General features: G+C 40.7%; 1 protein-coding gene across 2 annotated transcripts; it reads left to right on the top strand.

Annotated features, from left to right (window-relative positions):
* Nucleotides 1–530: 530 nt before the first annotated feature.
* On the top strand, nt 531–26,231 carry afg1lb (AFG1 like ATPase b). Of its 2 annotated transcripts, none has more exons than XM_034144278.1 (13): nt 531–647; nt 856–1,142; nt 4,235–4,286; nt 4,392–4,493; nt 4,741–4,868; nt 8,615–8,714; nt 12,233–12,291; nt 20,382–20,464; nt 21,199–21,269; nt 22,127–22,227; nt 22,968–23,108; nt 23,637–23,744; nt 24,287–26,231. In XM_034144278.1, exons 1-13 carry the CDS (start codon nt 533–535, stop codon nt 24,419–24,421), a joined length of 1,482 nt encoding a protein of 493 aa, XP_034000169.1. In that variant the 5' UTR covers nt 531–532; the 3' UTR covers nt 24,422–26,231. The 2 variants fall into 2 exon arrangements, with proteins under 2 accessions (XP_034000169.1, XP_034000168.1); XM_034144277.1 differs by having other exon boundaries at nt 24,284–26,231.
* Nucleotides 26,232–26,561: the final 330 nt, after the last annotated feature.

Genomic DNA, 26,561 nt, shown 5'->3' with positions numbered 1-26,561 from the left:
CAGCTGAGGTTCAGCTGATGCTGCCCGTCCACCTGCTGCTCGGTTTGTTTACAACCCGCCAGCGGGCATATCGGTTGGAATGACGTTTTCGGACGACATACACAATTGTTATCATTATATTCCTGTACTCAAGACCAATCATGCTTTGAAATTGCTGCTAAAACGTGCAACAGTGTTGCTTTTGGATTCAATGCTCAAATAATATTAATTATTAAAAAAACAATGTTTTATTAAAAAACGAAATAACAAGCGAAATAAATATCATTATTATTGATAAGGTCCAGTCATATAAATATACCTCGGTCTAAAATATAAAACATTACATTTTTATTTTCAACCTAACCTGCAGTAGTTTACAAGATAAATAAAAATACAATGTATGAGTTGTATACAGGTTATATCTAATAATATGTATTAATATTCAGTTAGATACCCGTTAGATACCCAACATATGCTCTATCCTGCCATGCCTGTGTCATGTGGCTTATATTTGTCAAGTGATTGTCAATAAAGTTTTGAGTTTTGAAACATCATGGCTGCGTACAGGGTCCCTGCTGCTGCCAGATTCTCAATACAATTTGTACTAAAAGATACTGTTCTGACTTCAAGGAGAATTTTCCGAGGGTCAGCATTTTGCACTGGAAAGGGTACGTGTCTATCGGTCATGTTGTAGTCAATTATTTTCAGGTTGTCGTGTTTTAAAAATAAACAGTCTTAAACCTCTGAATTACTCGACTTCTATTTACTTCCTATGACGTTTTACTTAAATATTGACAGAATCCGTGTATACTTGCAGTCTTAAGGTAACGATTTACAGAGAATTTTACAAAACAGCTTTTGCTTTTATGCTCCAAGGTTACACTGGCTGTAGGACATGCAGTTCGTCCGCACCACACTGCTCCTCTGAGCCTCCTGCAGCAAAAACGTGTGCCCTCAGTGGACAGTATGAGCACCTTGTTCAGTGTGGCTCCCTGCAGGAAGACATTCAGCAGAGAAACGTCCTACAGCAGCTGGCTTTGCTGAAGCACAATCTGAATAACTACACTAACAGCATCAACTTGAACCCAACCCCAACCAGGTTAAACTCAAAAGATGACAACAGTCAACTTCCAAACGTTAAATATGGTGGATCAACTGCAAAGGTTTGACGTTTTATACATAATGATGCATGGTCGGATAATGATTACTCTCATACTTGTTTGATTGCCCTTCTGAATTTAGATTCTGACATGTAATTGGTCTCCAAAATATAGTGGACAACTTATCAAAACCAAACCATAGACCACATGTAGTATCCACAATGTCATAAAGCAACCAATTTCCTGCTAGACTTAATAACACCTGTCCACATGAGACTCTTTCAAAAACAAAAATTAAAATATTAAAGAAAATACATCCACAAATGTACGTCCACAAATACCATACATACATAAACAAAATACAATGGGATTATGGCCTAAGATATGGTCTTAATCAGCAGGCGGAGTCTGGTCAGTTTTCATGAATTTGCACCTGATGACATGCACTTTGAGCAACTGTTTAAAAAAAACAGGTATTTGACCAATATATCAACGGATCCATCTCTGTTACAACTAAATAAACTCCTCCCTATCATAAAGACCATGCGATGCGGTTGAACGGTTGAGGAAAAATCCCTAAGTGGATCTGATTTGAGTAGGTTTTTTTAATTGTCAATCTAAACCGTAAACTGTCATGCAAGACAGTAGTGCCATTAAAACCTGACTAATATTATATATATTATATAATACTATTCTGTATTTGATATACACTCAATAGGATTATTCAGTTGAGATTTTGGGCACTTCTGAATTGTTTGGACTTAAAATGAAGAAGTAGCATACATGCTGCAGATCTTTTTTTTCTTTCCTTACAACATGAATTACAATGTGCATACACTGAAATAAAAAGTTGGAATTGTGCATAAGGTCGAAAATAATGAGTGATTTTGGACACAGTTTACAATTTGTACAGCAGCATGGATTTGTTTAAAGCCTATTACAGTGGGGCATCTGGACTCTCAGTCTGTTATAAAGCCCTGTTGATGTCCAACATATGGAGGGACTTCACAGAGTTCACTGCACTGTACACAAGTTGTATCACTGATGGTGGCCATGGGGCTCAGGTCAAAGGGAGGGTAGGGGTCTGGGAAGTGTATTGTGTATGTGAGTTTTGGAACAGCGTAATGTAGGGGGCTGTTGTTGTTTTTAGGTCAGGGGAGCTGACTGTCTAGTATTTGGTGGTGGGAGTTGTTTTGTTGGTTGGCTGGCACAGACACATAGGGTTAGGCAGAGATTTTGGAAGGCAGCAGGGCAGACCTCCTGCTGGGCTGGTCCCGGCACCCCTCTCACTCTCTCACCGTCCCAGTGCAGTAATGAGGGGATCCCCATTGTCTGGGCCATTCTTGTCCTTTTTGCTTTTGATTCGGGACTCTGACAAATACTTTGGTGTTAGGCTATCAACACCACCGCCCCCTCTCCTTTTGCACCTTATTTCTTGCTCTGTCTCTCACACACACACATACACACTGACAGGAGTACTTATGCAATTATTCTGGCTCGAATCAGGTCATACCACTGTCCTTTCGGTGTCTGTTCTCTCTGTGAAAGTACCGCCATTGTCCTAACTAACTGACCAAGTCTGTGAGGAGAGTACACTTGACTTAATATTGACCCAATGTGGCGTGGTTTTGCGGATGGCCGGCCAACAATGGACCATTGTTTAAAGGGCGCCACCCTCTTCAAGTCAGACCTGCATCATGCAGTCCTCCTGTACACTGGAGGTCTCCAGCAGGACAGTTGTACCATTTAAACCTCACTCCCATGAACCTTCTGAGTGAAAGACACAACGTATCTGTCTGTAGATGTGATCAAACGCAGTTCTCCTGAAGTCATTTCAAAACCAAAATGTTTATGTCCTGCATGTGAACTTTCCACTCATGTGCCAGTCTGCACCCTCTTCCAGGAGGTGAGACAAGGCCACACAGCTCAGCTAGACAGAGTGGCTGAGAGACGGCCTTGTCTTTCTCCACTCTGCCGTGGCAGAATGGCTTCCATCCACCACTGACAATTACCCCACCATGCCAGAGGGCAGCCTGGGAAGTCAGGGAGAAGTCACACACTGTTATGCCAGAGCAGACAGGAAAGGCTTGTTGCTCTTCCAGTGTTTCACTCCAGCACAGGACAGGCAGGGATGGAGGGGGGGGAGAGGGGAGGAGCCGGGAGAGGGCAGAGTGAGAGAGAGGATGAGTAACAAGTTTGTTTTTTCATTTAGTTTTCAATTGGCCATTGTCTGCTTTCCCCAAAGTCAAGTGCTACTTGTACTGGTCACTGAGTGCATTGGACACACTGAGTACCGTCTTCATGAAATATTTGCTAAATTACATTTTAAGAGGACAAACCTTTCTATTCAGTGCTCAGTTAATTCCAAAGCTATTTGCCGTTGCCCGGTTACAGAGATGGACAATCTTGAACCACACTGTTGTTGAACCCTGTATTAAACATTTCTCATTTGTCCTCATATACTAACAAATATGCTCTAATTTATTGTTACATGTCATGAGTAAACTGATGACGTCAACATGGCTTCGGCCCTCTTTAGAGATATTGGCTTTATGCGATATTCTCAGCTCGGTCACACAGAATACGTTTTTTTTTTTTTTAAAGCAAGGACCTTTTGATGATGGGAGGCAGGCAGCACAATGACTTCCAGCAGCACCTCAATGCAACAGTACCGTATCACAATTAGCAGCGCTAAACAGGCTGCACAGACAAGTCCACTCCATCTCGTATGGAGCCTCATCCAGTCCTCTCCGTTTTGTCTGACAAATCCCCCTATTGTTCCTCTGATGATGCTTTTATTTCGTGGGAACCCTGGCTTGTCTTGTTGATTAGATCCCCTTTGTCTTCCTCCCCTGCACTGGGCTAGTCTGGAGAATGTGAAACCTCACACTGTAGTGGTGGCTTAATGCCTCAGCATACTTTGTTTATCAAACGATGATTCAGTCTTATATGGTAATGAATATAACGACGTTTATGTAGGTCAACAGCTATAATGTTTAGTGCCTTTTTAATATGGCATTTATGCAATCATTTTTCATAACCATATTGATGTTATGCTTAACTGTTGTGCATTGTTGTTTATGATGGCAAGCAGCTGGTAAAGATACAATGTAAAAACATACTTATTCATTTGCTTCCTGTATTTTCCCTCAAAGGAGGGACCCACTCCCCCCCCACCCAAAGGCTTTTACCTCTATGGAGATGTCGGTAAGATCTCAAAATAAATAGATATACTATGATTTTTTTTTAAGGAGTTTCATCTCTGGAAGATTTCAAGGAAGTTATAATCATGCTTTTCTTTCTCCCTCTCAGGCACAGGGAAGACCATGCTCATGGATATGTTTTACTCCAGTGTGGAAAACACTCGTAAAAAGAGAGTCCACTTCAACGGCTTCATGCTGGACATCCACAAAAGTTAGTATCATCCTCCCACTCCAAGACGCTCACTGCTGAAGGTTTGCTTGCTTGACTTTATGGAAGTTTTCTGACTCCTCATGCGCTGGAGATCCTATATTTATCTCTGTGTTTGTCCTGAAGCCTTCCTGCTAATTGTCTACCATTATGCATACAGGTGAAATTACTGCTTTATTCAGTATTGTCATTGAGTTGCTGATGCAGGTGTGCTTTAGGATGTGCCTGACGTTTGTGTGCTTGCTTAAAGGGATTCACCGGAGGAAACAAAGCCTGCCAAAACGAAGGCTAGGGAAAATGTTCACCCATGACCCCATATCACCGGTTGCCATGGAGATCAGCGACGAAACCTGCCTCTTGTGTTTTGACGAGTTTCAGGTGAGCGAGTTTGTTGTGTGTGTGTGTGTGTGTTGTGTGTGGTTGTGTGTGTGTGTGTGTGTGTGTGTGTGTGTGTGTGTGTGTGTGTGTGTGTGTGTGTGTGTGTGTGTGTGTGTGTGTGTGTGTGTGTGTGTGTGTGTGTGTGTGTGTGTGTGTGTGTGTGTGTGTGGAGGTGTGTGTGTGTGTGTGTAGAGGTGTGTGTGTGTAGAGGTGTGTGTGTGTGTAAAAAAACAACTGCTTGAACATTAGCGACAAGAAGCAAACATCAACTGCATACATTTGCTTTCAAAAGTACTACACCAACATTAGTACTAAGTAATGGGTGATACTAGAAGATATAGTGCTAGTTAAACTTTAAATAATAATGGCGTTTTGATGCTTAGGAATGTTATACCAAAAAATACCCTCGGCTAAGATGAATACCCATAGAGCGCCAAAGATTTAAAGTAAAAACCTATTTTGTGGCATATTGAGTAAAAAGTATATTAAGTAATATCTTAAGGCATTATAAAGGTTTAACAAGTTTGCAAGGTACAAAATAATTCTACTGTTTTAATGTCAATTCTTTTTCCAGATCAAAACACTTTTTTTGCAACAGTCATACAGAAGTTATTATTTTACATTATATTGACAGATATTGCATATTTTTTCTAAAAGTTTGTAGCTACTGGCTTATTCAATATTCAGGGAAATTTCCAGCAAATGTTACAGGTTTGAACTAAACACAAAGAAACAGGAAATAAGATTTTGGCAGTAAACACAGTAAATCACACATCAGAGATTTTTAAATATCAAAGGAAGCAAAGTGATATGCAACATTGTGTTTCTTTTGTGTAGTAGTTATAGGTAACCTCTCTTTCCTGCTTGATCAGAAACAAGTTAAACATGTGTTCAAGCTGTGATCACTTTTAGTGTTTCATTTAAACCAGTATCCTGTCTGGAGTACTGGATGCTTCTGATCTGTGTTCCCCCACAGAAACAGGACTGGGGACACCTAGTGGCCTTTTTAAATATAGCATAATGACTTCCAATATCAATGAGACATTCGCTCTCCCCAGTAGTAGCTTACTAGTACAGTACTAGTACATACATGTGTAATGTTACACGTATCAATGTGTAATATTGTGTTGCGTTGTAAATGCAGCAACCAGTAATCTGCTCCTGTTGCTTATTTTTGCACATGTTTGCTTCATCAATTACAACCAAGTCACCTGCAGTTTCTGTACACTGGATTTACACAAATAAGAGGCATCTTCAGCCATTAGTGCTGCAGTAGTTCTCATTATTCTACCCTGTCAAAGGAGAGAGCCACTACTGAAGCTCTCCCTATTCTCTGTAAGGTAGTTAGTCATTCAGTGAGTAAAGAAAGACGTGTGCTTGTGTCTTTATCATTAGCCAAACACATCTGTGAGCCGCACAGTGTAGTTCCTCTTACTGATATCATTACAGTTAATGCCAGCAGGTCAAAGGTCACAGAAAGTGTGCTTGCTCTCTCTAATCACTCTCTATGCATCTGCGAGGATCAAGAGCTGCTCCTTTCATCCGCCCGTCTTTCACATTTTAAACTGCGGGCGCTGTTGTTGCATTCTCATTGATTTGTTTTGTTTGCTGTCGCCAGCTCTGCTGTTTCCGCTTGTCGACTGTTGCTACCGGTGAATGGAGGGGAAACAAGCGGACATGTGCACGTTGTTTGTGATGCATAAACAAGAGGTTGCAAGGTTGGGGGAGGGAGGGGGGGGGGTTTATACCAATCAGCATCCTCCTCCACTCAGCCATGCAAATGAGGCTCTGGGTATCAGTCGCACTCTCCTGCTTCCTTAAGTGAGTGGAGCTAGAAAGCGACTGGCGGCGGCGGGTCAGATGGATCTTATCCTCTTAAATGCTAATGACATTTCTCCATTCTCTTCATTAGCGCCCTGCCATTATCAGTAATTTGTAGCCCCCCTCCCTCCTTTTACGGCCCCCGCCCGGCTCCCCTAATGAATACTCGCCATTGAGAGGTCCGAGATGGAACGATGGGAAGAGAGCGAGGAAGAAGGAAGAAGAGTGAGAAGAAAACGCTTGAGCGTCATTGTCTCAGGGCCTCAGTCACCGTGCTGCCTCTGTGAAATTGCTCATAGGTTGTGTACATAAAGAGGTGTAACATCAAAAGAGGTTTCATTTGGCACCCGTGTGCCTCGCTGTAAACTGACGGCCGCTTGAGTAATTGGATGCTCATTTGAATATCGGCATTGGCTGACGGAGATTGCACCATTATTTTTGTGTTCCACAAGTGCTACATCAGTCCCCTCCACCTTTCTCATTCTGTGGGTACCCATTCTCTTTCCCTCTCCCCCTTCTCATTCAGCAATCAATATTGCCCCTCATACTATGCCCATGTTGAGGGCACATGAATAAACAAATCCAGGTTGTATAAAAGGTCATTTTTAAATGATTCTTTTGAAATGAAAATAAAATCCTGCGGTCGGAGGAAATGGGGGCCCCTTCAGAGAGACACAGAGCCTTGGCTTTCTGTTGATTCTCATTACACGCACACACACAATCACACACACACACACACACACTAATTTGATGCCCCTAGCCACCTCTCCTTAGCGAAATCAAGGCTTTAACACAAATGTTAATCAAGTATTGGCAAGGGCAGTGGGGCTAATATGCAAAAGCAGAAGACCCTCCAGAGTATGAAAGGAGGCATATGTCGTGGGTATGGCCATCAGAAGTGCCTGTTATATACAGGAGAGTAGGTAAGAGGGAGTAAGAGGAGAGGGCGGGACAGAAGTCTTCCTTTTATTGAAGACATCTTAAAAAGGTCTCCTTTCATTAAGATAATAGCAACGTAACTGTATCTCTCGTAATGTACCTCTCAATTTGCTTAAAACGCACATGGTATAATTGCATACTATTCCTCCTCATCATTTGAATCTACCTACAGCAATCATGTTGCAAAGGAAGGTCCCTTAGCTTAGTGGATTTGTATGTCATATTGTATTGAAAGGAGAATAATTCCATTGCTTTTACAATATGCCCATTAGTCAGTCAGTCATCGTGTTTAATCAGATGTGTTATATACATGCAGCTTTTAAAGAGAGAGATATGAGAGTATAAGAACAAAAGAGAGAGCACTGGATTGCTAATAGAAAGGTCAGAGCTCTTCACTTTACAGCCGAACAGACTCATGAACGTCCTTGTTTCACTGTTGTCAGCGACCTTTGTTTATTGTGGACTGATGGAAATGATGTCGATAAATAAAAAGGAGCGTACAGTTGAATCGTATTTATGCATTATAGCCTTGTGTAGGTTGTCGAATTGTCATCTTTGTGTAACATCTATCAATCATTGTCTCCCATGGTGACCCCAGTCTGGATTCACATTGCTCGTTTTTCATCATTCTTTTCTTCCTCTTGTTTTTCCCGCTTGCGTTCAGTCATTTTTACAACTGCGCCGTTGATTAGCTCAGGACCGCTGCCTTGCCTCAGCTACTTGTCCCCAGCAGAAAGCCGCCCCGTGACCATTTGCAGTCAGTTCAAGTGGTCGAGGTGTGTATGTGTGCGTATATGTGTGCGAGTGTGAATGGCCATGACCACACACAAAAGGATTGAATGAGCACACCTGAATGACACTAATCAACATGGAGTGTTGATGGCATGGTTTGACCTCAGACTCACACACGTACTGTGGCGAGAAAAGGTAAATTATACAGCACCTGAATGTCTCGCTCTTCTTCTTCTCTGGTTCTGTTTTGTCAGGTGACCGACATTGCTGATGCCATGATCCTGAAGCAGCTGTTTGAGACGCTGTTCAAGACCGGAGTGGTGGTGGTGGCCACCTCCAACCGACCCCCTGACGGTACGGCGACTCAGCCCATACCTATAGTCATCTTCTTTAGCTGGTTTATTACCTCTGCCTCGGAGGTTAGGTTTTCAGTTCGGGTTGTTTTTGTGTTTTTAAGCAGGTTTATCAAAATACTACTGGCCTGATTTGATAAAAAGGTTGGCCAAAGAAGAACGCATTATATTTTAGAGCGGATTGGCATTGGCCGGGGTCAGCGCTCTCCCAGTGCTCTTCTAGTTTATTAAGTTGTTCTGATTAAACACACAGCAACTACACTTGAAATGGTTAAAGTAAACAAGTATTTTGCAACAGAAATGTTAGAACCTCCAGAACAAATATGAAATCTTCCTTATATTGCAGGACCATATAATAATAATAATAATAATAATAATAATTTGACACAATTATTCAGCAGTTACAAAAAAACATATCTGAAATATTTTATTAAGTTAGTGTTGAAAAAACAAATGTTTTCTTTTACTTAATCTAATCTATCACAACAAGTACCCATTTGATTTTACATTTTAAATGGGTACTTTAGGTGCTTGTGGTTTGATGTGGTGACAAATAATGATAAAGAAAGGGAAAATGAAAGATAACAAAAGTGCTACTAGAACTCCTACAAACCTTGCCCATTAACTCGGTATGCATGAAATGATATAGATATTCGAATGATCAGAAAACAAATTAATAGCTCAAGCACATAACCTTAGTGCTGCACGGTAGTGAAAATAATTGATGAGTTGTTCAAAGAAGGTTATACTTTAAACTACAAACTGTTCATCAAAATTAAAGCTTTACCTAACTCTTACTCTGACTGATAAAACATAGCAAAGCTGAGGTCGTCTGATCATGGTTATCTTTGAAAAGAGTATTGCAAAATGTTGCATTTATAAAAATGACCACTTACTGTCAAGAACGGTCAGCTTTTACTACTTACCATGAGAATGCAAGAATGAAAGGAATGCTATCTTTTATAGAAAGCTCTAAAGGACTGAGAAGGCAAAAGGCTGACAGTAAATCGCCGTCGTACAATGCTTCAGCCTCGAAAGTCCTCTTAACTACACCAGTACACCATCTACAGCTGAAATAACAAGTAATACTCCTGGAACACCAATGTTTGCTTCTCCTCCTCTTGAACCAGCACATTTCCCAGTCACTTTACATACATCTACATTATTCACTTAATATTCACTTAATACTTTCATCTGAAGGTGCTTGGCCCCGGCAAGAATCAATTTACAGGACCACGACAAATACACCCTGTTAACAGCGAATAACCGGGGAAAAGACATTTGATACAGCTCTCACTTAGAGACATGACACAACCTTTAAACAGGCTTTGATGTTGCATTTACTGCCAGCAGAGCAAGGTCTGAGAAAGAATTAGCTTGGCGGTGATCAAGGTGAAGATAAATGCATGATGTGCTATCTGACGTCTTTCTCTGGGAAGATGTTGATGTCTCAATGCCTCGAGTGGGTAGGAAGTGGATGGCAGAAAAATGGCTCTTGTAGACAAAGAAGCCCGTCTCTGATATTTACTAGCTATTAAGAACAAAGCGCCAAACCATGCAAACTTGATAGAGAGCCTACTTGGTATTAATTACTTGGTTAATGGAACACTGAAAGCCATAAGAGACAACTGGACATGAAAGGCATACATTTTCCATCTTTATTGATGTGTAATCAAACACATGTGCCATCAAACGGCCGTGTTTGGAGGCATAATTTAGAAATATGGTTTTTGCTACAACGACTAAAGTGGTGTTTCATTGTTTTTAAACATGGATGGAGTTTAATAACATTGAGTAGAGTTGAGGGATAAATGGTTATGGATAAATGGTCTTTTCTGGACGTGCAATTTACCGTGAAATATTTAATAGTCTTTGTGAGCTGATTTGAATCCATTTAATTTCCCCCCATTAATAAGCCTCCTTGTCAGTTAAATCGGTAACATCTATCTACAGTATAATACTGCTCAGTTGGGTGAGACAATCTATACCACACTCATATCTGTACATTACATATGAAATTCAGCCAGTTAGCTTGGCACAAATAGAAACAGTTGTAACAGCTACCCTGGCTTTTTTCCCAACACAATACCTCACAAATAAAAAGATTGTTCGTGTAAAGTGTAAAACCCTGTCTCACAGGAGGCCATATGCTTGACTACTTCTAGGAACTCATTGCTTCTGTCCAATAATGTACACCAGGACACAACCTAATTAAAGCCCCATTACTCACTTTGGCTTTTGTACAGATTAAACATGAGGGATATATCGTGTTAATTAGTTTAGTTTAGTTTTAGATTCACCTTAGTTTTAAAAGCTGAGAGGACTGATTGGATGTTGATTTGCAGTCTCCACTAACTGCTCCCTTCGTAGTGGCTCCTTTACTGTAATACGTTTATTCTTATTTTATATCATCTGACTGACTAGTTCTGGGCAAAGCCATTCTCACTTGAAAATCCATTTCATAAATGTAAGTTTTATAACATTTCTAAAGCTGAACATACTAAACTTGTTTTTTTAGTTCCACATTGGTGCCATTTCTGAAACACAACACTTGTATGTATAAGGTCATTGGTTTTATTTGTCACTGTATCGCATGGCCTCAGACAGTTACATAATATAAGGATGGGATCAAATCAATGCCTGCTTGTAAAGTGGGCCGGCCTTTATTGGTTAACAAGATCTTTTAAGTCGATAACCATTAAGATACGTTTTGATGGCCGTAGGCACTTTCTTAAAGTGTGCTCCAATGTTATTTGGGAATCCAAGATGAAACCAAAACAATTTCCTTTCTAACTTTTCATTTCATTAAGAGTTATTGTGAAGCCATCACCTCAAAGCACATTCAAACTATTTTTTCGACAGTTCAGAGGAACACAATTATTTTGAAGCCACTGAGAGACAGCGTTCATGCCTATTCAGTAACACTGCAGCCTGTTGTGGAGTCTTTGTCGACACATAAATAACTGCGTCATCATCAAAATGTTTACCTATTCCTTTCACCTTTGCAAAAGAATTGTGTCATAGACAGCACAGCCCATTACAGTATAGGAGTTAAGTTAAGCTTAAACCCAAACATCAACAACGACAGCTTGTTTACGTTCGCAGCTGGAAAAGCTGAAGCCTCGCTGTGTGTCTGTGGGTGTGTGTCTTTGTCCGTGTTTGTGTGTGAATCCCTATCTGTTTTATCTGTCTATCAGGGATGCTACTTCAGATGTAATTTGTTCCAGCCGAGCTAATTGAAACATCTATTCAGCGAGCTGCTGTGGACATTGTCCGCTCTGAAAAGGCGACAGTCCTTTCTGTCGCCACCATTGTTTGGGAATGTAATGAATTTTATGTTGCTGCCGCTGCCGGTAGAGAAATCCATTTTTCTCTCCTGGTCCCAGTCCTTTTGTCGTGCCTCCCCACCCATCCTTCAGTTCATCAATAGCCACTTTATCTGCCAATCTGCGGCGAGGGAATGACATTATTAGGAGGCTAAACAGCAGCTCTAATACAGGCCCTCCCCTCCTCTTTCAGATCTGTACAAAAACGGACTTCAGAGGGACACCTTCCTACCTTTCATCGACGTGCTGAAGGTAGAGACAAAGTCATCCCTCTCTCTTGTCTGGTTAATTAATTCATTTGTTTATCACACACATACACACACATGCATGTGCGCCTCTGTCCCTCTATCTCTGTCTTTTTTTTGCAAGTTGCTCTTTAGTGGTTTGATGTTTTCTGCTTCCTCGATGCCTCACACAGTGTCACAAAGCTGTCTTTGATCATACCAGGGCACGGTGAAAGACTCACAGAGAGAAAGGTAGGGAGAGATGGAAAGAGTGTGTGTGAGCACAGGTAATGTGAATCAGAGAGAGGCGGACGAGCTGAGTGAGTGACTGCTTGCATTTCAAAAGTAAGGGGGGGAGGGGCGGCGAGTGGTGGGCGATGCGGTGGTTAGCATTTTCAGCAAAATATCTACTTTGCAATTTAAGCAGGTAGCGCCATTATCCTGCCTGCATCTCAGATGATCATTGATGTGTTTGGAGTGATCATGTTCATAAATAATTGCATAATAATTTGTTGTCATGCATTTTGCAACAGAGGAGGGCAGCATTCTTGCACCTATTATTGGTATTTAGTCTAATAATAACAGGAAGCAATATCTAACAGCAGTTTATTTGCCCACAAATGTAGTGCTTTTTTGCCTTATCATAAGAAAAATGCCCCGAGTAGTGCAAATAAATGTAATTTATAATTCCTTCACTTTTTTTTCCGCGTACAGACCTACAGGTTTTTCAGCAAAGGTCTGGCGAGTTACTCTCACAGCCAATATAATGTAGCTGATAAATGCTCTCTTGTGACTGAAGGACTGAAAATAACCACTCAAAGTGCTGCTTCAATATTATGGCCGAATAAAGGAAGCTGCTTTTAAATTCTCATTATTTAATGAGGTGACGAGGGGAAACGCTACCTGTATTAAAATTATATTCGCACAATGATCAGAACCTCAGCAATATATTTGTTTTTATTGGTCTTGGTTTAGAACAAACAAAATATCCTCGATATATTGGTACTTTATGCAGTATAATCGTAAAGGGAGAAGTATCATTTATAGCATCACAGCTGAGCAGATTCGGGTACATCTAGTCAAAATGAAATAATACAAAAAACGGACTCAAGAACACCACCTTTATGTAAATATACGGTACGTTTATTTACTATAACATGAGAGGATGTCACGTAATCTGAATTTTCTCCCCACAAAATATTACTTATTAATATTACTGATTCCTACTGGCCTAAAATGTTTTACTCACTAGATAGGATAACTAGTATGTTACTGTAAGACTAGAATTATTCCATCACATGAACGATTGATCTGCTTCGTCACAAACCTCAGTGGGAGTACTGTTACTATAAGAAAAGGAGTAAATCTCAAAACATGTTTGTTAACAAGAGTCACATGGCTGATCTGAAGTGCCCAGGCTACGGCCAGTTTCAGGGTCATCAGAGCTTCACCGTATCTTCAAACACACACACACCGACGTAAACACACAACAACCTGGGAGTCACTCTGCCCCCCACCCACTCACCCAGCAGAACCCTTGCCCTCTCTAATCCACCCTCATCAAGGTCCTGAATGCCTGTTGTCCCGCTCTGCCCCGCACTACCTCCTCTCTTTCAGGGTTCCATGTTCCCCTTTGTGAGGCCATCTGGTTTTCGGGGGTCGGTGTTTTTTTTTTTGGGGGGTGCTCTGGCTTCTCTATAGCGGCCTGTTCTGTAAAGTTAAAGCGTGTTTTAGCGGGGTCACGCTGCTAACTAGCTGACCCTTGATAGATTGAATTAATGCTGGCAGGGCCCGGTGGTGCGGGTCCTCCTCCATGCTGCGGCTCCTTCTTGTCTAAGTGTGTTTCTATAGCGGGTCAGGCAGTGAATGAGGGCGTTGGAAAGTAAGAAATAGCCTCTGACCTCTCCTCCCTATCACCTGAGCTGGAGTGGTAGAGGTTAATCCTGCGCCTATGTCCGCCTGGGTTGATGTCTTTATTTAACTATTGACTTCTGATTAGTTTCGACCCCCTTTTTCCTCAGCTCCCTACCCCCTCAAAAAAAATCATCCAGTTTCCTAATCTTAAAAATGTAGAAAGTATGCTATGCATGGAAAGCTTCAGTTATCCTAAAAGTCTCTGTCTTTCCTATATTTTCAGTCATTTGTTATTTCTTGTTCTCTTCTGTGGACTCCATCAGGAAAGCTCTTCAGTTGGTAAGGCTTCTTTTTCTTTGTAGCCATGGCACAGCTCTGAGTTCTGTAAAATACAGGGTTTAAGGGCTTTTTTTTAATGGACACTGCCAGTATTGTAACGAAGACACTCTTTCTCTCTCACAAACTGTCCTCCCTCTCCACTCCACTTTCCATCGCCCATCCTCTCTCCACCCCTCTATCCCCGCTCTTTATTCTATTACTATCCTGCTCTGCTCGCTGGCTTTACTCACCCAAGGTCAGGTCTCTGTATTTTGGTAGCAGAATAGTGACTTTATTTTCCTTCCGCTTGTTCGATTGCAGTTGCGTACACAATGCTGCAGAGAGGGGGGGGGGAAACATGACAACAACCCTGAGGCAACTTTGAGTATCTCTGAGTTTCCTGCTGTTTTTAACCCTTCTTTTGATCCACTCTCCTTCTCTTTTTGTGTGTCATTGTTAATAATTGCTATGGGATGTGCAGTTGGCGATGAGAGAAAAAGAAATATATAAATAAAACAGGATGGTAGAGAAAGGAAAATTGAGGAATGAGAGGGATGTGGTCCTCCAGTGAAGACCTTGGTGAGAAGGACTGCCTTTGAAGAGCTGGCAGCCTGCCAGTTCAAATCAAATGGATGTTGATATTTGATGACTCTCATTGTCTTCCAGAGCATTTAATGGCAGGGCAATGCCACTCACTGTGTGCCTCGAGGGCGTACCTCACTTCTTTTATATCAGTGTCTCGCACCTACAAAACCAAACGATTAATAAAGAACAAATTGATTTTTCCTCCTTTCGAACGTGAGGAATTGATTCTGGCTCTGTATTTATCACTTCATTTTGAATCGATCCAGGAACCTTTGCCTATTTTCTGCTGCTGACGGATGTTTTCCCGCACGTGTCAGATGCGCTTGATCACGCATGCACGCACACAGGTGTATTTTCCTTTACTCTATTTGTTTATTTGGAAAGCAGGCCACCTGCAATCTGAATGAATCGCTTAATACAAACATGTTGCTCTCCTCTTAACTTCAGTAACATGCATGAAATTATTTGACTTATGCTTTGTGTCTCCGTTGCACTCTTATCAACCCAATTGACTCTGCTGCGTTTTCACATTTGTAACATCAAGCAGCTGCAAAGATGGCAATTTTGTACATGTTATGTTACTAAATGTGTTTTAAAACACCCTTATTATAAAGATAAAAGGACTTATCTGAGCAAAAACAGGTTTTATATCTCAGAGTAAGATTGCTGGTGCTTTAAGGGAAGGTCAAAGGGCTTCAAATAACACAGTAATACTAAAAAGAAGAACAAATATATGACTATAGTATACATTATCCATAAAACTATCCCTGAAAGAACTGTTGGCAGTGGAGTTGCATTGTGGGTAATGTAGGCACCAGGCTTTGACAAGGATAAAGAATTGTCTTGTGTTGCTTAGGGAAGTTCTTAAATGAGTAAAATGTGTTAAGTAGCAGCTAGTCGAATTCTCTTATTTAAAAAAAAAAGGTGATATCTATGGGGATATTGTTATTGTCTCCTTGTCACCATACTTTACCAAAGGAAAGGAGATAATACTGTCCCACAACTTTTAAACGTCAATAATGAGTCATTCTATGTTATAGGAGGGAATTGCTAAGTACTCCTTTACAGTAAATGTCTGCAATTATAATTGGACAATGGTAGAATTTAAGTAGTAGCTGTATTTCAACATCTGTTAAATAGTTTGTGCAGAGACTTTAGTATCTTAGCGATTTGCTCATCTGCATTTCTTCTGTCCGAGTGTTCCTCCCAACATGTGGAGCCTCTGCCGGCCAGGTGCAGGTAGAGCAGCGAGTTTTTGGGGGGCGGTTCAGGGTTTTTGGGCCTCATCAGAGCTCGAGAGGGGGTTGAGGGTGGGGGGTCCAGTGGGGTGCTGGATCACGAAAGGTGGGGCCTCCGACTCAATAGATGTTTCCCCAAGAGGAGCAGCCGAGGCAGGGGGAGGTTGTGAGAACGACCCCTCGGAACAAACCATCGCTGGCCCAAGGCGGTCACACTTTAAGGGAATAGATCATTAGGTGTAATTAGGGTGTTCACATTGTCACGTACCCCCCCCCGACTGCCCAAGAATGAATAAAATCACCAGCTACACCCCCCACGCACTCACTCACACACACAGCAGATCCCCAGTTAGTGAAAACACTTTGATGTCAGAAGAGTCGTCCAGAACTTGCCAGCATAAAGGCAGTGTTTTAAGCTTTCTCTCTTTTCTCCCCCCGGTCTCTCTCTCTCTCTCTCTCTCTCTCGACCCCTCTTTCCCTCCCTCCTTTTCTTCTGTCCCTCCACACAAGGCTGTAAGACACACATGGTTGAATGAACGACAACCTTTCCCCTCCTCCCCCTCTCCCTCTCTCCCCCCTTCGTCTCTTTTTCAGCCTTCCCACCCCGCATTTCTTTGAGGCCTGGTCAATTCTCCGGGCCACACAAAAAAAGCATCAAATGTTTTCTGCTGCCGGGTAATGAGGGAGTGGACCTCATCAGGGCCCAATAGTCAGCTATCCTTGGCTTTTGTTGCAGCTCAATGGCACCGCGCTCTTTGAAAAACTCAAAAGCAACTTTTTGAGGAGTAAAGGATAGAGAAAGATATGTCGCGGAGGCAGTGAAGATAAAAAAAAAAAGCCACTCTGTTTTTATGCTAAACGGCTGTCCAGAGAGAGCCGTGGACAGCTTGGACAATGACATGATTGGAGCTACATGTGTTTGGATGACTTTCTTCTAAAGAGACTCTGATTCTCATGTCTGTCATCTCTCTCTCTCTCTTTCCCCTCCCCTCTTGTGTCTGTGAGTTCCTGAATGCATCCCTGCAAAGTAGTGAGACTTTTAATTTGCTTCCATGCTGCTCCTCTGTGAGTCAGCTACACACATAGGAGCAGTTTCACACCACAAGTACAAAAAGCTGATAATGTGGCATGGTGACAAAGAAACTAGGAACTTCGGATTATTTTACCTATCAATTAAATCAGACAATTATTGTGTTTTAATCACTGGATTCATGTTAATAACAAGTTAAAACATATTACAGAAATACTCCTCACAGTTTTCTAGATCTGATAGTATTGTCCAAACAACAATTTAAAACATAAATATATTTTGTAGAAACTGAAGATACCTTGTGCACAGCATTGCTTCTCCTCCCTCCAAAATCGCAAATATAATCAATATACAATCTTATAAAGCAGATAAAAGCATCAAACTTTCCCATTTGACAATCTGAATTCAGTGAATAGTTTCCACTGCACGTTTCCAAAGGGCCCAGGACCATTTGACCTCATCTGTTATTATTAAGCTGTTCCTTCATTTCTTATTTATAGACCAATTGATTAGCGTATACCATTTAAAATCATACTGTCAAATATGTCCCAGAGCCCAAGGTGAACTACCTCTAACTAAATTCCCACCAATCTAAAACAGAGAAACACAGCAATTTCTCATGTTTATTTATGCTCAATTGATTATCAAAATGTTCTATCTACTAATCTATTTATTGCTTAAGTGTTTAAACATTACAATTGACAATTGAGTGTAGCTGGCAGGTGTTTATCAGAGTTTATACATCAGATGGTTGTTGTTCAGCCTTAGAGAACAATAAACAGAATAAGCTAAAAGGCCATTTGGAGATGAGACTTTAAGTTTCCAAGAAGACAGAGAGAAGCGTGGCGGTGGCGGTGGTGGTGGGGGGGGGGAAACCACAATGTGTGGTAGGCGGATAAAATCTCGGAGGAGTGAGAACTTGACAATCCCCTCAAGATGGATAATCAAGTAATGACCCGCGAGGCCTCAGCCTTATCTGATTATAAATAACCAATGGAATCATCACCACTGATTGTGTTTTCATTCCTCCTGCTCTCCTCTCTCCTATTTGTACCATCGCTTCTCCGTCAAGAAACGCGTCGGCCGCCTTTACCGCAGGTAGGGACGCTTGATAAAGAGAGGGAGTAGAAGATGGCAGGAGAAAAGACAAACTGAGACTCTAATGATGTGGCGGCGATAGTGACAAGTTTTCCTTCTTTTTTTCCCATTTTGGAGGGACTATTTACCCGTTGGTGGGGTCACAGTAGGTTGATGAAATGACACCTCCCTTTTGTGTGTGGGGGAGGGCGAGTTTGTCAGGTTGTTATTAAGCCTGATTCAGCCAATTGGCTCAGAGTGGGAACCCCGTTTGTGTGAGCGGACATGGAGATAAAAAGTTGACAGCGGAGAAGAATAGAGTATTTCCGTCCCCTTGCTTTGTGATGATTACTAATTATCCTGCAGCTTAAGGAGGCCAGTGGCAGAAATTCACTGATTTCATAATTTACCGGAGCTGTCGTCGACTACTCTGTCAGCCGCCGGCGCTGCCTCGGATGGGATGATATGCAATTCCTTTCTCTTCTTTGATAGAATGGTGGAGATGATGATTATAGTTTGTGGTGCACTCCCTGACATGAATCCTGTTGACGTTTTACACTATCTGGAAAAGTTTGAACTCTGCATCAAAAGTTCACCCCTGCTTTAACACACTTGAATAGCTGCAGGAACAATAGATCGACTCAATAAACCATAAAGAAGTGCCTCAAAATCCCGGCGCTGTCAGAGGAGAGAAAGATGTCTCCTGCCTTCTGTATTGAATTTATTCACTTGTTTTTTGATTTGCTCTTTGCCACATGAGGGATGAGCAGTAGAGAAGCGTTTTATAATGTTGGCATATACTAAAGTATTTCATGGTAAGGACAAAAATGATTTATCATGTAGAAACACAATAATAAAACACGTTATCTAAATTAATTCCCCCGAGATGATCAATCTAAACTAATAGATAGTATCTACTGTGAAAGCCTATAAGAGTTATTTGATTTATATGCTGCACATTTTAAACTTTCCATATATCAATATTTCTCTTGTAACTTCTATGTGCCACTGATTAAATACGTCCAGACCCATATTTTAAATCAATTTGAAACAATAAGTCTGGCGATCAATTTATTATTGCCTATTAATCCATTTAGAAGGGGTGTATTTTTATTTATTGGGTTTACACATGTTATTGACTGAGACTGCAATGTTTTCAAATATATACTGTATCAATATAAGTCATTAAAGACAAAAAATAAATAAATGTAATGTCTGCAATGAGACGGCAAAACCTTACAAACTAATTAACCAATCAAAAAAACCTTTTAAAATGTTCTTGAAAAATGACATTTTAGGGAAATATGATACGTCAAATCTGATGTTTCACAGTTGTGACTTAATATGATCTATTTGAAAGAGAAGATGGTGGTTTTGCAAAAACATTTTCCGGGTATCCCCTCACCCCTATTCAAAGAAAAAGAAAAATGAACTGACCCTATCTACAAATATTGTCTCTGTGAACAACAGCCCTATATGTGTTATTTGAAAATCTACAAGCCACACTTTTGCACCAGTTAAAGTCCTTCATTAGGTGCAAACAGACTTCAGTGTATCTGAGGAATAGAGTATTGCCCAGAATGCTGAAAAATATGTGGACTGAAAAAGCACAAGACATATACACAATTCAGTATCTCTAACCTTATCCTAAATAAACTACTCGTAAACATTTGAAAATGTGATTGAACTGCTTGAATAACAAAACATCAGTTTGCAAATTAAGGTAGATACAAGTACAACCCTAACCTAAATATATAATTATTAACAACATTTACAATACAGATTTTTTTCCTTCTGCATTGCTTTAAAACACATTTGAGCCTATTGTTAATATGTGTGTGTGTGTGTGTGTGTGTGTGTGTGTGTGTGTGTGTGTGTGTGTGTGTGTGTGTGTGTGTGTGTGTGTGTGTGTGTGTGTGTGTGTGTGTGTGTGTGTGTGTGTGTGTGTGTGTGTGTGTGTGTGTGTGTGTGTGTGTGTGTGTGTGTGTGTGTGTGTGTGTGTGTGTGTGTGTGTAGGAGTTCTGCCAAACCATCTGTCTTGACTCTGGGATTGACTACAGGAGGCTGGACAAAGCTGCAGCCGGAAATCTGTACTACCTGTAAGACACACACACACACACACAATCTAATATCTAATGGACATATTTGTTTCAAGTTTGTAGTCCGACTCAGCGCGGATGTTTTAGAAGAAGTCTGGTAAAGTCAACATTAATCTGCATTGACAACATGCACACAAGCGTTCACACTATTACAGGAAATGTTTTTGCACATCATCTGGATTGATTTGTATTTTTAAAGGACAGAAAGAGAAGGCAAACAGATGGATAAATGGGGAAGCAGACTGTGAGATTTATAAAGACCTACATTACCTTGAGAGATCCATGAAAAGAATAAAAGAGGAATCAATAGAGTATGACAAAATGGAAGAGCTTTATAAGCTAGTTTTCTATTTCCCTCATTACATATACGCTGTTAGGAACACACACATGCACACAAACAAGGTATGAATGACACTGCTGTTGCTCATCGCCGTATTGGAGCTTTCAAGTGCTTTCGTCTTTTCACTGTATGTAAATAGACTCATCGCACCCTTTTACCAGGAGTTAAAACACAAGCACACACACAGACAAACACACACACTTTAAAATCTCATTTTGATGTGCATTCACAGGCTAATGCTCGTGTTTAGAGCCTAACATCCTGTTTTTTACTGATGGAGTGAAAAGCTAAGTACCACCCCCTCCCATGCACTCCTGGCTGCCAATCGTTTGATGTGGCCATTTCAGCATTATTCATTTCATATATGCTTTTTGTGTGTGTCTCTCTCTTTTAGCACAGCGGCGCCTGGTGCAGAGGCCTCCTTGGATACGCTTTTTGAGGAGCTGGCCTTAAGTCAAAAGAGTGGTAAGGGAACATAAAAAAAACATCAACTTTCGATGAGATTCGCTCCATTTTCATAACGTGACATCAACATTTTGATCTACTGCTTGCCCTAGGAAAACATTTAATCTGATGCAGCATGATGTGATAGCAGACAAATGGCTAAATACAATAAATATTAAATATCAAGCTTTTCATTGTTTAAGCCGATGAGAGTTCATGTTATTGTGTTTGTTGTGCAACAGCATATTTACCCACTGTGTTAAGATTGTTGCTTTGTTCACACATTACGGATAACGTTGACAATATGTGATATTTGTGTACACATATCCAATGAAAAGTCCAAACCTTACAATTTGATAGCTTATTTCTTAATACCTTCCCCTTCCTGTAAATGGAGAAAATAGTGCATGTATTGATGGGTGTTTAGCCCAGGCAGGTATTATGTGCAGAAATGTACCAAAACACTAGGGTTTAGCTTTCAAACTAAACTAAAGATCAGAAAAGATAACATTTGACTATGCGTTCAGTTTTAGAAGTTTTAAAATATTGGATCATGGTTTGACAAGTGTTTATAGTTTTGCTGAACTGTTTCCTATCAGCCACCGGGTTAGTTTTACGCTTTCATTTTAAGGTTTTCTAGGGTCATTTCTATTTAGAAATTGACTGTGTTGTGTAAATATATATCTGAAACTCTTTATCCAAATAACATGTGTGTAGATACGTTGTATACACATCTGTTTTGGACATAAATAACTAAGGTGACTTCTGACTTCTAAGGTCTAAGATCAACTTTTAATATATTGATTCAATTGTAAAAGTGATGATAAAAACTGTATGACATGAGGATCAAGATTATTTGTGTGTGTGTGTTTCTTTAGTTACGGGCCCTCGGCTGCTCACAGTGCTGGGAAGAGACGTGGTGTTGGAAAAGACCTGTGGCTCCATCGCTGACTGTACTTTTGATGAGCTGTGTGGCAGAGTGAGTGTATAAAAGTTTTCTCAACAAATCTTAATTTGCCTCATTGCCAACATTCTGAAAAACGATGGTTTCAAAAGTTCAACAATAACAGTAAATGCTGCAGGCCATATTCAGCTAGATCGGTTTCTTTAAGTGTGTACAAAGAACATTAAAAGAAAAGCACACTCACCACTAATCAAAACTGCTCAAATTGAAAGCACCTCTCTTTCCTCTTTATTGCCTCTGCACTCTGTTTCTTCCCTCCTCTGTGTACTTATTGTCCAAACCTTTGCACTAAAAATGAATCACCTTCCCTCCATCTCAGTCCTATTTTCTGCTCAATGTCATAAAGCAAGTCTATTGACGATTTAGTGAATAGTTGAGCTTGTTGTGCCTCAAATAAAGCAGTGGGGTACAGTAATGTTCATTGTGTGTGTGTGTGAAGTCTCAAGCCTGATGGACAGCGGTGAGCTTTTGCAGGCATCTGAGCTTCAAGGCTTCTTCTTCTATCTGACATATGCTTGGCACGTGCACATTAATTTTGAGAGCAATCATCGTGAATGGCAAAGAACCAAGGACAGGGACTGAACATCAGCCCGAGCTCTTTGCACAAGGTGCCCCTAGCGCTCCGTTTGCACTTCAGGGCAAACACGCACACCACAGCGTTCCTAGTGCGTGTTTGTGTTTACAAGGACACAGTGAAACTATTCTCCGCATGTGATGTGCAGCTAATTTAACCTGCTAACGTGTTTTCTCCTCAGCCTCTGGGTGCCAGTGACTACCTGGAAATGGCTCGGTTCTTTGACACCGTATTCATTCGCCATGTTCCCGTGCTGACACTCGCCCTGAAGGACCAAGCCAGACGCTTCACCACCCTCATAGACAACTTCTACGACAACAAGGTGCTCCATCAATCTGTCCTAACTTAAATTGGGTGATAAGAGATAAAAATACAAATGTAATTTCACATAAAAAAGGTTAAAATCTGCCTTTTTGGCCAAGGAGTAAAACGCTGAACAGTTTATGTCCAGCTTTTGGCTTTTTTGTATGTCACCCCCTATCTCTCTCTCTTCCCTTCTTTAATGTTAATTGTAGAACAAACGCATTGAATGCCCCCCCCAGAAACAAAAAAAATATGTTTCATGACAGAATAGACCACTGAAATTAAATAGTAAACCAATACTCTTCTGCAAAAAGTAATATTACTATATTATCGTACCACTAAAAGACCACAAGTGTCGACCTTATATTGGCTCACTTCCCATGAACTGCCATTTTATTAATAAATTCATCATAGCGTCGAAGAGGAAATTTCAATCTATAAAAAGAGTCAATATACACTTGACTCAGGGGAACGTCAAAGTGACCAAAGATATAATACCATTTTAAGGAAATAATGATTGAATGGTTTCCCCCCCTCTGTGTCCCAGGTGAGAGTGGTGCTGCTGGCTGCTACTCCTTTAGAGCAGATGTTCGTCCACACAGGAGGGGACGATGAGAGGGACAGACAACTGCTGGATGACCTGGGTCTCAGTGGGGTAAATCACATGTGCTACAACACAACACAACACAACAAGTTAAACTGGCAGGAAAACCCTCATCTTCTATATGCAATAAATGCAGTTTCAAATTAAAAAAATCACACTACTGATTTCTCTTTATAGTGGTTCACCTCACAGTGAGCTGCACTTTCATGAGAATAACAACCAGTGGGTTGTTTGTTAGTCAATAGTGTATTAGTGGGTGCATGTACATTGTACATCATTGTAGCGGTGTTAATAGTAAGGGAAGTTTTTCATCCAAAACACAGGTTTCCTTTACCTATTTTTAATGGCTGCTTATAAAAGTATTACATTTTCATTAAAATTGAACTGAGACTATGTTAATGTCAACAAGGCAATTTTGAAAAGAGGATTTTGCTCTCACTCATACTAATCCTGCATGTTTAAGAATGAAACAGGCAATTTCATTTTCTTAATCCTGCTGCTTAAACTTCTCCTCTAGCCAAAATATGTTTGAATACAAATTGTATTGAAGTATGTCAGCCGCTAACTCTAGTGTTGTGTCCTCTCTTCAGAAGGCAGCGGAGAACCTGACTCTGTTCACGGCTGAGGAGGAGATCTTTGCCTTTCAGAGGACCGTCTCCAGACTGATGGAGATGCAGACGGAGTCATACTGGATAAACGGAGATCGCAGTCGCAGCAAGGAAACATGAACATCTCACATCCTGCTGACTGCCTCATAGGTGTCATACATACCTCCAGACGACAAAGTACCTCACTAACTAACGACACCACACACTAGATTCTGGTTTCTGATTTTGGATCTGACGTCCACTCTGTGCGTTGAACCTTTTTCCTGTGCTGAGAGGTGTGCTCTCTCCCCCTTGTGGAAGATTCTATTAAAACATATTTACACCTCCAACATGTGAGAACCACAAGGCAAACACTCCAGAGAGGAGTCCCTCAGACTAGGTGGCTGCCGCCCTCTCGTGGACAAAGTTGAAAAAAGGTTAAATACACAGTCTCTGGCTTTTGAATTTAAAATGGTATGAATGATATTGATCTATGTATTATATCAATGAATATCAAGAGCTTTGCAGTTAAACTAGAACTAGTCTTAATTTGGCCTCCTGTTAGCAAGATGTTTGACTACAGTTGCTATTACTAACACTGTGCAGCTTGGAAGGGGGAATTGTTCTTAAAGGGAAATAGCATACACAACTACTGCGTTATTCAAATTGTAATCTCAGACAATTTGCATTCTTCAGTCCAGATTTCTTCAGAAATAATGTCATGCAGGTGTGATTAAAAAAAATCAGATCTGACTTCACACTGACACCAGAAAAATTCACAAAGGAAAGACACAGAAACCTTAAGTAAGTTGCAAAGTGACATTTCATTCACATTAGTTTTTTGTTCATTTGATAAAATGTATAGTTTTTGCATCTTAGCATCCTCCTTACTTTGTTTATGAGATGCCAAGAAAACGCTTCAGTCCTGCAAAACATATATTATATTGCACAATTTTAAAAGGTACATTGATTTCCCTAGAAGCCCTCTTGCACCAACATTGAAACTGACATCTTGCCTTCCAAAATGAGCAGATTAAACATTAAAACTGTATCCTCATTTAAAGATTTTTTTTAACTGTGATATTTTTTAACTTCTTTCTGTATGCCTTTAGGTGGCAGCAGAGGGCAACCAATCACAACATGGTTTGTTATTGCGTCCATGTAAAGATGAGGTCATTCTAGTGCACCACTCCAGCCTGGACCAGCCCATCCTGACAATACAGTCAGAACAGTGAGCAGCACCTACAGTATCCAGAACAAGAGCATTATGCCAGATACTGCATTTGTACCAGGCAGCAAATGTGCAAAAACACTAAAGTATTTATAAAATCTTTATATATAATGGTGGGGGTTGATGGCTGTGTGTCTGCAGGTGTGTGCAGGGGTGCATGCACATGACGTGTGTCAATAAAAAGCACTTGAGTCTGTAGCAAGGCTCTCCCACCATAACTCTCAATTAAAGAAAAATCAATCACGCCCATGCCAAGGCCCCTAATCCAATCAGAGCATTACGCTGTTAGGGGGAAACATCAGACACAAACAGAGATGGCCGCCGCGCGCTTTGTGATTGTCTTAATTGGATAAATCACGCCGGCTTAGAGGGGTCGCAGTCTCCATCCATCTGGACCAATGTATTGATACCCCATGCTGATGGAGGGAAGATGGAACACACTTCACCTTTTGTCTCTTTCTCTTTGTCTTATTAGTACAAAATGAAACAAAAATGTATAGAAAATACCAATAATTGATCTTCTGGTTTTACATTAAATTAGGGGGCTTAGGATACATCACAGGATGTCCTAAAACGTGCCTTAAATGTTGATAAGATTGTAAGAATTGTATTTGATAGCACAGTTTACAAAACTAGTAAATGACTTATGTCATGTTTTCTAATGGCTGCTTGCTCTTACTTGGTTAAATGTGTCTTTGGTAAAGAGAAAGAGTAATAATGTTTTGGGATTGCGTGTTTATTTGTTTGCTTGGGTGCATGAATGTGTTCTTGCCCAACACTATGGAAACTCAAAGGGGCATGTAGGGGGAAGCGTTCTTATCTTGTCAGAGAACATATTGGCCAAATGCCAGAGATACTGCAGCAGGGTACTGAGGGGACACATCTGACACTTATACTGTTGCACATGCCGTACAGCAGGTGCATTTCAGTTCCCAATGTCTGTGGTGGAAAAGCAAATGAAAGTCAGTGTTGTGGTCTCTTTAAAGTAACCTTAAAACCATCGATAGGGTTCAGAAAGATATTGCTGTGCTCAAAAAGATGAAGCCAATA

The sequence above is a fragment of the Trematomus bernacchii genome, unplaced genomic scaffold (genome assembly GCF_902827165.1).
Source record: "Trematomus bernacchii unplaced genomic scaffold, fTreBer1.1, whole genome shotgun sequence".
NCBI classification, from domain to species: domain Eukaryota; kingdom Metazoa; phylum Chordata; class Actinopteri; order Perciformes; family Nototheniidae; genus Trematomus; species Trematomus bernacchii.
Note: the sequence above shows the minus strand (reverse complement) of the source record. Positions and strands in the feature narration are given on the sequence as shown.

Excerpts from the sequence above, each read along its gene's own strand:
- afg1lb (XM_034144277.1), top strand. The coding sequence starts at position 533 with ATGGCTGCGTACAGGGTCCCTGCTGCTGCCAGATTCTCAATACAATTT. Across the intron at positions 4,494-4,740 it reads CATGCTGGACATCCACAAAA|GGATTCACCGGAGGAAACAA; the intron begins GTTAGTATCATC and ends GCTTGCTTAAAG. Across the intron at positions 20,465-21,198 it reads GCCGGAAATCTGTACTACCT|CACAGCGGCGCCTGGTGCAG; the intron begins GTAAGACACACA and ends TCTCTCTTTTAG.